This window comes from Parasteatoda tepidariorum, chromosome 10, assembly GCF_043381705.1.
Source record: "Parasteatoda tepidariorum isolate YZ-2023 chromosome 10, CAS_Ptep_4.0, whole genome shotgun sequence".
Taxonomy (NCBI): domain Eukaryota; kingdom Metazoa; phylum Arthropoda; class Arachnida; order Araneae; family Theridiidae; genus Parasteatoda; species Parasteatoda tepidariorum.
This window is the reverse complement of record NC_092213.1, coordinates 11,983,273-11,996,718: the sequence shown is the minus strand read 5'-3', so window position 1 is coordinate 11,996,718 and position 13,446 is coordinate 11,983,273. Positions and strand designations below refer to the sequence as shown.

The following is a 13,446-nucleotide window of genomic DNA, read 5'->3' as shown; positions in this document are numbered from 1 at the left end:
TATATATATATATATATATATATATATATATGGAGAAATGCGAGACCTTAAATATAGCTTAGTACTATACAAATTTATAATTTATATTGAATTAGAACTTTACTTTAAATGAAACTAGGTCTTCTTATTTATCTGATAGTATACCCTTAATTGCTCAATACTACAGTGCTGCAATATTAAAGCAAAAGAACTATCATTAATTAAGCTACTACCGAAAAATCCCTCCAAAATAATTGATACTCCCAATATCAATAAAATAAGACATACTCAAGACACTTTTGGGTGGTAAATTACTTTAAAATAGATTATTACCTTTAAAATTAATTTCCTCCAGTAATTATATCCTAATGTAATTACTTCGAATTATAACTTGGCGTGAAATTTGAGGTTAATTTTGACATATAGGGAAAAAAACGAGAAAGATGTGTAATCTTCGAAAGGGGGGTCCAACAACTTAATTCCATTTAGAAAAGAAGAACATCAGGTTATTGTTTTCCGCGGAAGAAAAATAGGAGAAGTAAGGGTCAAAGGTGCACATTCTCTGCAAGGTCGTTTTTCTATTGTATATTAGGATGAGGGTTGACAATCAAGGTGAGAAGACCCCACGCGGTCTGGAGAGCAACATCGCACGGACCCGCTTATCAGAGCCCTCTTTAAAGTGCCAAAGTCCAGCACTACCTCCCGCATCGCTTTCTTGCATATCACGCGCACCTATACATAGTCTTGCTTTTTATTTTTCACTCTTATCGGTGAAATACCTCCACAATTTGTGTGACGTCGCATTGTGTCATAATTCATTTGTGTTATTTAACACTGTACAGCAGTTACTTAGTGCTTTCTGATGCCATATTTCTTTTAGGGATTTTACGGCTGTAGTATTTTTTAGCTTTTAGAATGATTCCGCATTCATGTTTTCTATAAAAATCTAGACATATCTTAAAAGTAGTTTACTTTTAACGTGATTTCAAATGACGAGTTTTATTATAGACTTAAAAGTATATGTCTTAAATTGAAAATATTAATCTGTAGGGCGAAATAGAACACTTTTCTTTCAGCAAACGATCTTATTTAATGGTGGTATTACGGAATCGTTTTCTAATTTTAAACTTTTGTCGCAGCAACAAAATAAAATATATTTACGTCGTTTCTGAGTGACATTATTCTAAAGAAAATGTTTTAAAGTTGTGCAAAATTTAAAAATTTGTTTTGACACTTTTTTTTTCTTCATAAAATATAAATAGAAAGTCTTTCAATATTTTAATAATAAGAGACAAAAGTGTCGTTTTGCATAATTATTTATTCAAAATATTAATCTGTAGTGAGAAAAAAAGAATTTTTTTTCCAGCAAACGATTTTAAAAAATGGTGGTATTTCGGAATCGTTTTGTAATTTAAACTTTTTTCCCAAGAACAAAATAAAATATATTTACGTCGTTTCTGAGTGACATTATTCTAAAGAAAATGCTTTAAAGTCGTGCAAAATTTAAAAACTTGTTTTGGCATTTTTTTTTTCGTAAAATATAATCGAAAGTCTTCCTATATTTTAATAGTAAGAGACAACTTCAATGATAATGATAATTGGGTACATTTCATTACAACAAACATTTTTATTAACACACATTATTTATTATTATTCAAAGTGAAATTAAGATCCTTTAGATCTAAATTTAACCGGTTAGATTTCAATTGAATTTCAACTATCGCTTGGTGATTGAAAAAATAAACAATTAATAACTCGAAATAAAAATATCATTGGATCAGAACAAGTCAGAAATCAGGAATGTGTTGAGCTTGAATTTCAAAAAAAAAGGCGCGTAAAAATGCGACCTGTTTTTGAAGTAAATATAGCAAGCAAAGCGGCCTGTTTGTAATTTTATAATTACGCTAACATTCTTTTACTTAAAAAATACGATGTTTAAATTCCTCTCAAATCAATTTGCCTGCTCAGCGGAATGCGCAACAGGTGTTTGCGTCAAATGCGCAGGAATGAGTTCAACTTTCGTTACGTTAGGTTTATGGAGATAAATAATTGGCGATAAATAGCGATATTTTGAGAAAAAAAAATTTAATTAACAAAAGGCGGCAGTTCAATGGGGGACTAATAAGCATTCCTTTAATTAAAGCTGCGTTTCTAAGTTTTTGTTTTTTTTTAAATTTTAGTCAGTATTTCTTTGTTTTATAAAATTTTTTATTCGAATTATTAATTCCATTAAACAAATTATTCCACCTGTCTTTCAATTATTTCAAATTTATAAATTCTGAGAGGAAATAAATTTTGAAAAAATAACCACAAAATATAATTTTTTCATGCTTCATCGTCATATAGAGTTAATTTTGGGAATTGACAAACAAGGCCGGGATACCCTGGCTGGTAGGGCGCTGGACTCGCGTTCGTGAGAACGAGAGTTCGAATCCAGCCGGCTCAAGACTCCCAATGCAGTAAATGGAGACTGGTGCACTTTAAATATGTCAGGTCACATAGCCCTCTGTGTCCCCATGAGAAATTATACTTCTAGGGGCACTGGATCGTTCTCTAGTTCAGGTCAAAATTACGATCTGTGGATAAATATATGGATGTATGAATAGGTCAGTCCTATAAATGGGTGTGACGTATGGATGTGGCAGAAGTCGAATTCTTGGCTTAGATAGCGTTACTGAAAAAACAAGAACAATCTCATCCCCAGTGCCTTATTAGCCAACGTCAACAACAATTGATAAACAAATCTATAAATGAAGATTCTAGTTATAAAAGCAGGCGAAATGACAATTTGAAATCATTCAATTTTGGCACATTCAATATTTAGAACATTATTTCACAATATCCAGTTTTTACATATGATTATTTCTAGTGAGAAAAAATATCCTGCAAGTAGCTTGGGTCCTTATGATATTGGTCATTAGTCTCGGTTGTAGATTTATTTAAACTTCAAATCCCTCTAAATATGATATTCCACTAGGCTCTTCAATTAAGAAGTAATACTTGACGGAGGAACACTCTACGGTGTTAAGGGGAATTTTCTAGTCAAAATTGTTCATTACTTTGACTAGAAAAGATGTGTGTGTCTTATTTATGTGTGGGCGGAAATATGAAATTAGACATGTACATGAACCATGGGTAGAGGAGCTGTGATGGCTCAAGAGATAGTGCGTACGTCCAACAATGAGGTGAACCAGGTTTGAATCCCAGCTATAGCTGGTCGATACGAATTCCGCATACGGCTTGCAACGACCATAGTGCTGATGTAAAAATATCACCAGTGGTAGACAGATCATGGGTTAGAGTCCCCTTGCTGTCAGGCTAACCGCGGGAAGTTTTCCCCATGTAACGCAAATGCGGGTTAGTTCCACCAAAAAAGTCCTCTACGAAAGCAAAATTTCTCCTAATATCCCCACCGGCCGAAGACTCCCCGTGTAGTAAATGGTGACTGATGCACGTTAAATCTGTCGAGTCACAAAGTCCTCCATGTTCCCATAACAAATCAATACCTCTGGGGGTACTGATCCAGGATTTCCCTCGTCTCCTGGATTGTGTAACCAATTATTACAAAGCTACGGAGTTGAACATTGGTAGTCGTAAACCCAAGATATTGAGTCGGCTGTTCAACGAAGGTTATAAAATAGACTTTATGAAAGAACCATGAGTAGGGGGAAATCCCATGAACAGATCGCTACTTACCATGTATACTGTCGGAGAGTCCCCTGGCGTTTACTGCCATGTCGACTATCTGTACGTGCCTTCCACTGCACTGGTTATAAAGCTTATACGTCCGAATAACGTCTTGAGAATTCTGTAGAAGCGATTCAGCTTCTTTTTCTAAGCTGACAGACAAACTGTGACAAGATGCCTACAAGAAAATAACAATATTATTTTTATATTTCCGCACACACATAAATAAGAAAGATATAGACCGGTCACCGTAAGAAGACGATTGAAGTCCCTTTAACGTTAGCTGAAAAGTGTCATTGGTGTGAAACTTTTCCCCCGTTAAACATAAATTTGTTTATACGTAACCCGTCTTTTAACTAATTGATTTTTATATCCCTACGCTTCATATGCTGGGCCGTCTATATGTAAAAAAAATCAATACATAATTCGACGAAAACGCGTTGCATAATAAGGAGAACAAATAAATTCAATGAGCATAAGGTTAAAAATACCATAGAAATTAATAGAAAAACAATACGCAGTGTATCAAAGGGAAAATACAGCGGGGAAAAACAATAAAATTCCTAAGGGTATAAATTCCATAGGGCAAAATTCGTACAGAAAGGAATAAATATCATACAATTTATTGTTGCGTAAAGGAGAAACGTACAAAGAGATCAAAGAGTAAAGTATTATACAAATTCGGATGATCTCCAGAAAAAACTTGAGAATTCTTCAGGTAGGATATGTAGTTAGAATATTAGAGAGGAAATAGCCACAAAATGATACAGTTAATAAATCGAATATTCGAAATCCTTTTGCAGTTCATTTTGATAACAAATGCGTGTATAGCATTTTAGAATATCAATAAATAAATTTGTCATCAAATCCAAATCTCGAAGGTTAATAAGGCAGATTTTAACAAACAAGCAAACGAAAAAAAAAAGAACAACCAAAACTAGTTGGAACAACTTGTCTAACTAGAAAAAAGACAGTGTCACAAAATAATGCTTCCATTAATAAAAAAAAATCGAATCGTCTGATTATTCCAGCTAAGTTCTAAACCCATGTCATGGACATGTAGCACATTTGTTTACCGTATCCACAGTATGAATCCGTTCTGTCATTTGTCCATTCCGATCACGCGGACATGATGAATGTTCAGGAGCTGACTTGGGAGCTGTGGTGGGGTACAGACTATTGCATTGGACATGCAATGCCGCCGATAAGAATTGAAATGAATGATCTGACATCCGACATTTGGAGATGTGAGTGCGTGGCTGTTTCGCGCCCAGATTTCACCGCGTGGGTCGCTGAAAAGACAGATAATCTCTAAATTTTCTTTCTCTCCTCTATTTTGTTTTTTGGAAACTTTATTTCGACCTTATGGCAATAGTAGAACGATATTAAACGATGCAGCGAATTTAAGGTTTATGGAGAGTTATAATCCTGATCTGGCTTACAAGGAAATGAACCAGAGGCAAAATAATATTTTCTGACTCCATCTAATTTATGATGTAAATTTATTCGCATAAATTTGACTTTTTTAACATATACTTGTTTTACGGATATGTATTACATAACTAGAATTTTTTTTTTTTTTGAGAAACCTTTGGTAGAATTCAAACGCTTGTTTTAAAAAGTATTTTTAATTATTTAAAAGTTTTGTCGGCGTAAAAGTCACCCGTATTGCGTATTTAAGTGCAAAGCAATTTCTGTTTATATAAAGCTACAAAAATTTTAAAATTCTCAGTAGCGACCACTATCTGTACCGCACTAAAACGGTCGTTAATGGAGGTGTGTCGTTCTTAGGGCTTATCGAAGGTACATGATTCTTCGCAAAAGATTTTAATGAATAAAACATAAGCGTCAGTAAAATTGTCCCCTAATTTTGAGTAGAAACAAATTTACCAATTATGAATGATAGAATTATTATAAACAAATAAACAATTGTGTTTTTGGTTTAAGTCTGCATTAATTTTATACCAGAAAAACTAACCTTAAACAGTGAGACTGTTTGCTTGAAATGCTCCGTTTTTTTTTCCGTTCTAATTTAACATTCAATTTTAAAAATAAATGAATGATAGTATCGTCTTTAGTGCTTCTCTGACTGCAACAAAAAGTTGTAGATTTCTTTCAGAGATCGTCAAAAAAGAGCTCTTCACAATATTATGAATGCATTTGAATCTACTTAAGAGAGACCATCAAAACCTCTCCCAGAGACTGGACAAATCTCCGCACCAAATGCGGTAAAGATCAAATGAGGAAACACGAAAAATTATCAAAACAAAAAATATTAACAAAACAAATAAAGCTTTTCTTCGACACAAAGTCTATGGAAAAATTCCGTGCCTCCCAAAAATGGTCATAAACAGTCTTTACTGGAGGTTTCACTATTATTATACGTTAACAATTAAAATTGTTTAAAAACTAGTTAGCATGAAATGGAAAATATGATAAAATTCAATGAGAAACAATAATCATAACTGTTTAACCTTTTTCTTTAAGAATAAATTTTAATCAACAAAAGGAAGATTTTCTTTCTTCTTAAAAATTCGTTTTATTATTCTCAGACGAAGATTGTCGGTGAAAATATAAGTTTCACGTACTTACAGACTATTTTACAAAACATTAATCAAACTGCTTTGCATTTTTTTCTTCCTTAAAAATATATCTGTTTTACAAAACCCTTTTCTTAATTAAATTTTAATCAACAAAAGAGATTTTATTTTATTTAAAAAAGAATCGTTTTCATTATTCTCAGGCAAAGATTATCGTTGCAAATATAAGTTTCACGTACTTACAGACTATTTTACAAAACATTAATTAAAACCGTTTTGAGTTTTTTCTTCCTTAAAAATATCATATAATATATATATTATATAAAACCCTTTTCTTTTTTTAAGAAAAAAATTTAAATTTAACCTACAAAAGGGATTTTATTTTATTTTAAAAAATTCGTTTTATCATTCTCAGACGATGATTGTCGGCGTAAATGGAAGTTTCACGTACTTACAGACTATTACCAATTCCAAAATTCTGGAAATTCCTCAAGCATAACGGAATCTAACACATTTGAAAAACGCTTTGTTTCAGTTTATTTTATGTATATTTTTTTTTCAGTTTTTCGTTTATCTTTGGGTGATTTGTTAGTCCCATACATCAACCGTAAACAAAGCTTGATGGTAAAGGGCAAGTCGAAATGAAATAATGATATAAAAACAAGTTGTAAGGATTTACGGATATATGTATATACATTTCTAAGAAATTTATTACCAATGATTTCTTCTACCGCGCTATANTTTTTTTTTTTTTTTTTTTTTTTTTTTTTTTTTTTTTTTTTTTTTTTTTTTTTTTTGACATAGCCAATTTTTTTCTCTAAAATATGAAGTCAACTGTAGGCGTTTACGTTTTGGCGGAATGCCACTGACGGCGAAATAAAGAGTTATATTGTTTATATGTTTTTTTCACTACATTTTTTCAGCACAAATGTTTATTTTTTTTAATTTTTTTTTAGGGGGAAAATAGCTTTTTGCGAATGCTTACGGCACCATATTAAGGGGCAGTTAGGGGGTAGGAAGTATTTTATCAAATTAAAGTTAATATAATATTTTAAAATAAATACATAAAACATAAAAATAAGAGAAATTCACATACAAAAAATCTAAAATTATAAGATAAAAATTTTTTTAAAACTGCATTCAAACATTTAGTATTTGAATAATTATGTTTTAGTATTTTAGCATTTAGTTTTTATTTACTAAAGCATTCAAAGTTGAGCATTAATATATCGGCACCTTAAAGAACATCTTATCACCAAACAATGACCATTACCTTAAAGCATATTACATACCTAAACCTTACGAAGTTACAAGCCGTTACCTTAAAGCATATTAGATCACCCAAACAGTGCCAAGTATCTAGCTAGTATTTCATAGTATATTACATCTATTACATCACCTATGCATGGTCAAGTATCAAGTACTTTAAATATATTACATTACGGCCAAGCACCTAGCCAGTACCTTAATACATCACACAACCATGATCAAGCACCACATTAAAGCATAAAATTGTACAACCTTAGTTAAGTTGAATCATGTTTCTGTACAAGTTGAACTATAAGATCGCGTCAAAGAGTACGATAATACGACTCAACTTAGTTCCATATTCCGGTTGTAGGGAATTTGTACATTAAGGTTCAATTCATTCTAAGTAAACTGAGTAGATGGATGATAAAAAAACAGTTCAAAGGATCCAGCTTAGAACGAGAGTTGTGATATGCTAACGTTTGCTGACAAGGAGGTATGATCCTTGCTTACGTAAAACAATAGATTCCTTTTTTTCGAATTAGCACCGAAATAATTATATTGTGGTCAACTTACATCGATGGAAAAAAAATCTTGATCTTACATAAATATTAGAGAAGAGATCCTAAGTCAACAAAAATAAGCACACTTACATCATGCTTGCATGATTTAAAATTTATAAATTTTAAGAAGGCTTTTTAAGCAAAATTGTAAGCTAGCATTGAGAGGGGAAAGTTTATTCGGAAGCATTGTTAGTTAAAATGTCAAATTAAAAACATTGTTCGGTTAAAAGCTTATTTGGAATTATTGTGGAAAACTTAATTGACAACATTGTTGAGTGAAGAACTTATTTGGAGACACTGTAGGGTAGAAAACTTAATTGAAAACATTGTTGGGTGAAGAGCTTATTTAGAGACACTGTAGGGTAGAAAACTTAATTGAAAACATTGTTGGGTGAAGAGCTTATTTGGAGACACTGTGGGGTAGAAAACTTAATTGAAAACATTGTTGGGTGAAGAGCTATTTGGAGACACTGTGGGGTAGAAAACTTAATTGAGAACATTGTTGGGTGAAGAGCTTATTTGGAGACACTGTAGGGTAGAAAACTTAATTGAAAACATTGTTGGGTGAAGCAGTTTATTTGAAAACATTATTGAGTGAAAAACTTATTTGGCAACATTATTGGGAGAAAAACTTATTAGAAAACATTTTTGTATTTAAACAGCATATTTAAAAAAGATTCTTAATGCATTTGCATATAAAACTTTATTCGATATTTTCCCCATAAAGGTGTGTTTTAAACAGACAACAGGGCAGACAGAGTTAACAGCAAATTAAGTGATAAGAAAATTCTGTTAGTAATCACGGAAACTATGCACACCAATAATCGTTCACATACAAGGCCAGAGTTAAGCAAGGAGGACAGCTTGTCGCCTTTTTTTTTTTAACCTTACATTGGGAGTGTTCTACAAAAGATTTTTTCTCGAAAAATAATGTCAATGCAATGTAATCCATGTTATTTGTCAGCGCCCTCCTCCTTCTCTGCCGGTTGAAGAACCAACACATCTTAATGGCTTTCAGGAAATGAATTGTACGAGATCAAGGACATGCTACAACACACGTTTTAGATTAACTTTTGGAAGAAGCCGCTTCTAGCTTTAAAGGTAAAAAATAAAAACCCTAATTATCTCACTCATGAGGTGGTATTCGCGATCGCAACGAACTATAGGGGGCGTTGTTGTATGAGACGCTTACCTGCGATTTCCATATGAACCGTCATTCAGTTACTCTGGAGACGTCNACTTTTGGAAGAAGCCGCTTCTAGCTTTAAAGGTAAAAAATAAAAACCCTAGATAGTAATTATCTCACTCATGAGGTGGTATAATCTTAGGAATACAACTATCTAGGGTAAAACATTTTAATGACATTTTTGGACGACAAAGATTCTTTCTCCTGTCGCTTTTGACATTTTCTCTTCTTTATTAACTGATTCGATGTAATAGTTGGATACTTTAAAATGAATTATGCTAAATTTGTTCCATAACAGCAATCTCATAATTTTCTTGCATAGAATTCTAGCGTTAATTTTATTGATTGTCTACGTCTAATTAAGAACAATAAGAAATACATAGTGGTGCTTTATTTACGCCTCACTAGACATACATAATGGGCTATTGGGCTAAAATCTCTGAGGATAATCGGGAGACATTCATCACACTTTTGATCCTCTGCAGAGGGAATGGTCTTGATCATAGAATTTTACGATTTCAATCAGATTGTTCTTTTAAATTGAAATAGAATAAATTGTATTAATTATCAAGCAGTTTTTTTTTTAAAAAATTAATTGAATACTGACGACAAGTGGTGAAATTTGAACCTACAACTGCATCATGATACCTTTTTGGCACATTTTTTAACCAAAAGTTTTAGAACATTTTTTTAAACCTAAAAACAATATAATATTCTAATTTAAAACATTTGCAATTTAAACCTCACTAAACCGAGGTTAAACTGGTTTACCAGCTAATTTTACCTACATACATATGATCATATAAAAAAGAATATTAAAATTTTTAAATTGAGAACGTTGCCTTTTTGACTATAATCTTCTCCTTTCTGAAATATATAAAGGGCAGTTATTCTTTCTATGGTAAATATTTCACACTTTTAAGGCACATAACACCTCCTAATTAGCCACAAAACAAAATAAAAAGCTTTCATACAAACCGTATTTGAGTTTAATTTCTTTTCGTAGTAAAACGGCGCTCCGCCGACATTTGAAACTTAAATAGCATAAAAAAACATCGAAGTGGAACTGATTTCTGGTTCGCCATCGAAGAAACAAACTAGTATGATAGAAATCCTTAACCGTGCAATTATTGGCGAACCCTTTTTCCTTTCTAAGCAGTGATTTGGTGATTTATTTGTCAGAAGTTCTACTACTTAAAATGGCATTTACCACGAATTCGATTTTTTTCCCCCGCCAACGTACAGCTTCATCTTAGAAGAGCCGATACTATTGTTCTTGTTTTTATTACGTGAGGGTTAACCATAAATCTGGCTTCTTTTGGCGAATTATGACTGTTGTTTACCTGTTCTTGGAAAAGTTATCTTGCCATATTACGATCAGAGTCTGTGTGTAGGGTGAGAAAAATACAACATAAGAATCTTTAAAATAACGATACGAAAAATACTAACTTTATAAGGATGAGGTACTGATACTCAGAGATTGGAATTTCATGACAGAGTTCCCATAGCAGAGGAGCTCATCTACTATTCAAATTTTGATTTTGAATCATTACCTTCTAATATAAGTAATCATACGGACAAATATTTTAGAATTAAAAGAACTATAGTAGCGGTAAAAGTTTTAACAAAGCCAAATTTAACATTTAAAGTTATCATATTAGATAAGTGCACCGTATTTAATTATTTGCAAGTACACGAGGCCCCTACTGTGCCCAAGAAAAAAGGATAATTGGTCCCTAACAATAGTGATTAATATGGATATTATTAATAATAATTAATTATTATACTACTTATAGTGATAGCTAATTTATAAGAAAAGCATAAAATGCAATCAGATTTGGTCTCTTTAACGTTTCGATGTAAAAATTTAAGAACAATGAATGTTTCAATGTAAAATAATAAATTCTGCAACCGGATAAAAAATAAAAATTTGGCAAATGGAGTTAATATATTCAGAAGTATGAACTCAAATAAGCTGTAATATAACTTCATTTAAATGTTAAATTTTGTTTTATAAGTTGTCTTTATTAAAAATTTTGAATTTTATTTATTTGCATAAAAAGTAAAGATGTTTAAGCTGCATTTAAAGGCAGTTATTTAATATAGTTGATTTCTTAGTCAGTACTTCAAAGCGGATTTTTTTTTTAGGTTATATATAATTAATTACTCAAGATAGCTTATTTATTTGTCAGTTTGAATCATTGTGAAAAAAAAAAAAAACAACTTACTTTTAAAATTCAACAGTAAAAAGTGCCGGAAACGTTCACTTAAAAATAGAGAAATTTACCTTTTTGTTGGGTATATGTTGCCGTGAATGGCCCAAATCAAGAGAATGTCGACTTTCACCGGTGAATGTCAACAATCACATAGTCGCTTCGGTGAACGTCCGAAATGTTTCTTATATCCGGTTTGATATTTATTTATTCTTTGATATTATTATGTTCATTCAATATTTTAATATCTGGTAAGAATAGATTAGGAGAAAAGGTATCGGGCAAATGTATACCGGGCACTGCAGGCTATACCGGGCAAATATATACCCGGCAGTGGCACTGAACCTTAAACATCAGTGTAGGGTATACCGGGAAATGTATACCCGGCAGTGGCACTTAACTAGACCTAGTATATATTTCGGACATTTACCAAAGCAACTATGTCATTGTCAACATTCACCGTGGGAAGTCAACAACTACCCATTTCGGTTAATTCACAGTAACATTTACACGGAAAAAAAAAATGTTTAAGAAATAAAAAGTTAGAAATTTTAATATTTTACCCTTTAGGGTTACATATAATGTGTAAGAATATAAAAACATATTTAATACAAGTATCGAAATTAAAAATTTCTTTTAAAATCATGTCTTTTTAAAAAAAATTCAGTTCATTACGGAAAAAATCTTTTCAAAATAACGCGTGGAATGTATTACTTAAATAATCAAAAGCGCATTCCTTATAGCATATAACAGCAAATCATAAAACACGTGTTTAGCATAGAGATGTCCTCATTTTGAACTATAAAAATGAAGGAAGTGGTATATACATAAGACTGTGGATATTATAAATTTGTAGATGAATTTGAATTGAAACTCACGCAGAGTAATACGATTTAGGAATGTCACAATTCCAAGAATTGCGGGAAAATCCAAGAACTGCAGCGTTTTTTTCCCCTACTTCTTGGAAGGTTAGAGACAGATTAACTTACGAACAGTTCGTTAACTAAGACCAATGTAATAATTTTCAGAATTTGACCAGAAGACGAAAAAAAAAATTACTTTTTTTGAGATATTGCTTAAAATCTAGTGGATTTCTTATGCAACTTACTAAAAAAAAAGTTTGCTTTTATACAATTTGAAAAGGCATACTTGATAATTTGAAAACTTTGTTTGCTTCAAAAATCTTGAAGTTAAAAAAGATAAGTTTCAAGCGGCGCCCATTTCGAAAACTAGAAAAGACGTGCATTTAGGTATATGTATAATAATTTTCAAAAATAAATAAATAAAATAAAATACGAAAAACAAACAATAAACTAATAAAAAAAATAATAAATAAATAAATAAATTTGCAGTTTCACACACGTTATTATTTCTACAATAAAATAAATAGTCATTTTTTTTGTAAAGAAAACATCGACTTAAAATTTCAAAATAGCAAAAAATATATGATTCTTCTGCATTTTAGAATTCTTTATTACTTTAGTTTCAATCTATATATATATTTTTTTAAATATTGAAATTTATTTCAGGAACAATAACAAATTTTTCGTCAGCAAGATACGTAGTTAATTTATTTATTCATTTCGTCTAGCAGGACACACATTTACCATAATAGGGCCGCATCGGACCTTAAAGCTGTATATTATGCACTCACATTTTTTGAATATTTTAAATATCTTTATAATTTATAAAAAAAAGGAAAGAATAGATATGTCTTTACTCTGTGACAGAGCTGTTTCATGCTGCATTTCATAATCATAAATTATTAAAATGCTAAATAAAATATTTTTCACTTGTTTTGTTTAAAATTAATACAAAATAATGAATGGCCTAAATTTTTCTACGAAATAATGAAAAATATGCTTAATAAAAAGTCTACGTCAAAGGGTTAAGAATAGTAAATAGCTTTTGGAAGACAAAGGTTATAAATATTGTCTTACAAGAGAAAAATGGAATTCTGTTTTTGATAACTGAGAATTGGTTCTATTGTTTTCAAAGGGATAAAAATTGACGAGATATATTTTCACCTT

General features: G+C 31.3%; 1 protein-coding gene across 1 annotated transcript in view; it reads right to left on the bottom strand.

Moving 5' to 3' along the window:
- The window catches only part of LOC107453597 (fibroblast growth factor 8), an 89,092-nt gene that overhangs the window by 15,916 nt on the left and 59,730 nt on the right, over window positions 1–13,446 (bottom strand). The window contains exon 3 of the mRNA XM_016070474.3: window positions 3,676–3,844. Coding sequence (XP_015925960.1) covers window positions 3,676–3,844 — 169 coding nt within the window. The remainder of the gene's footprint in view (window positions 1–3,675; window positions 3,845–13,446) is intronic.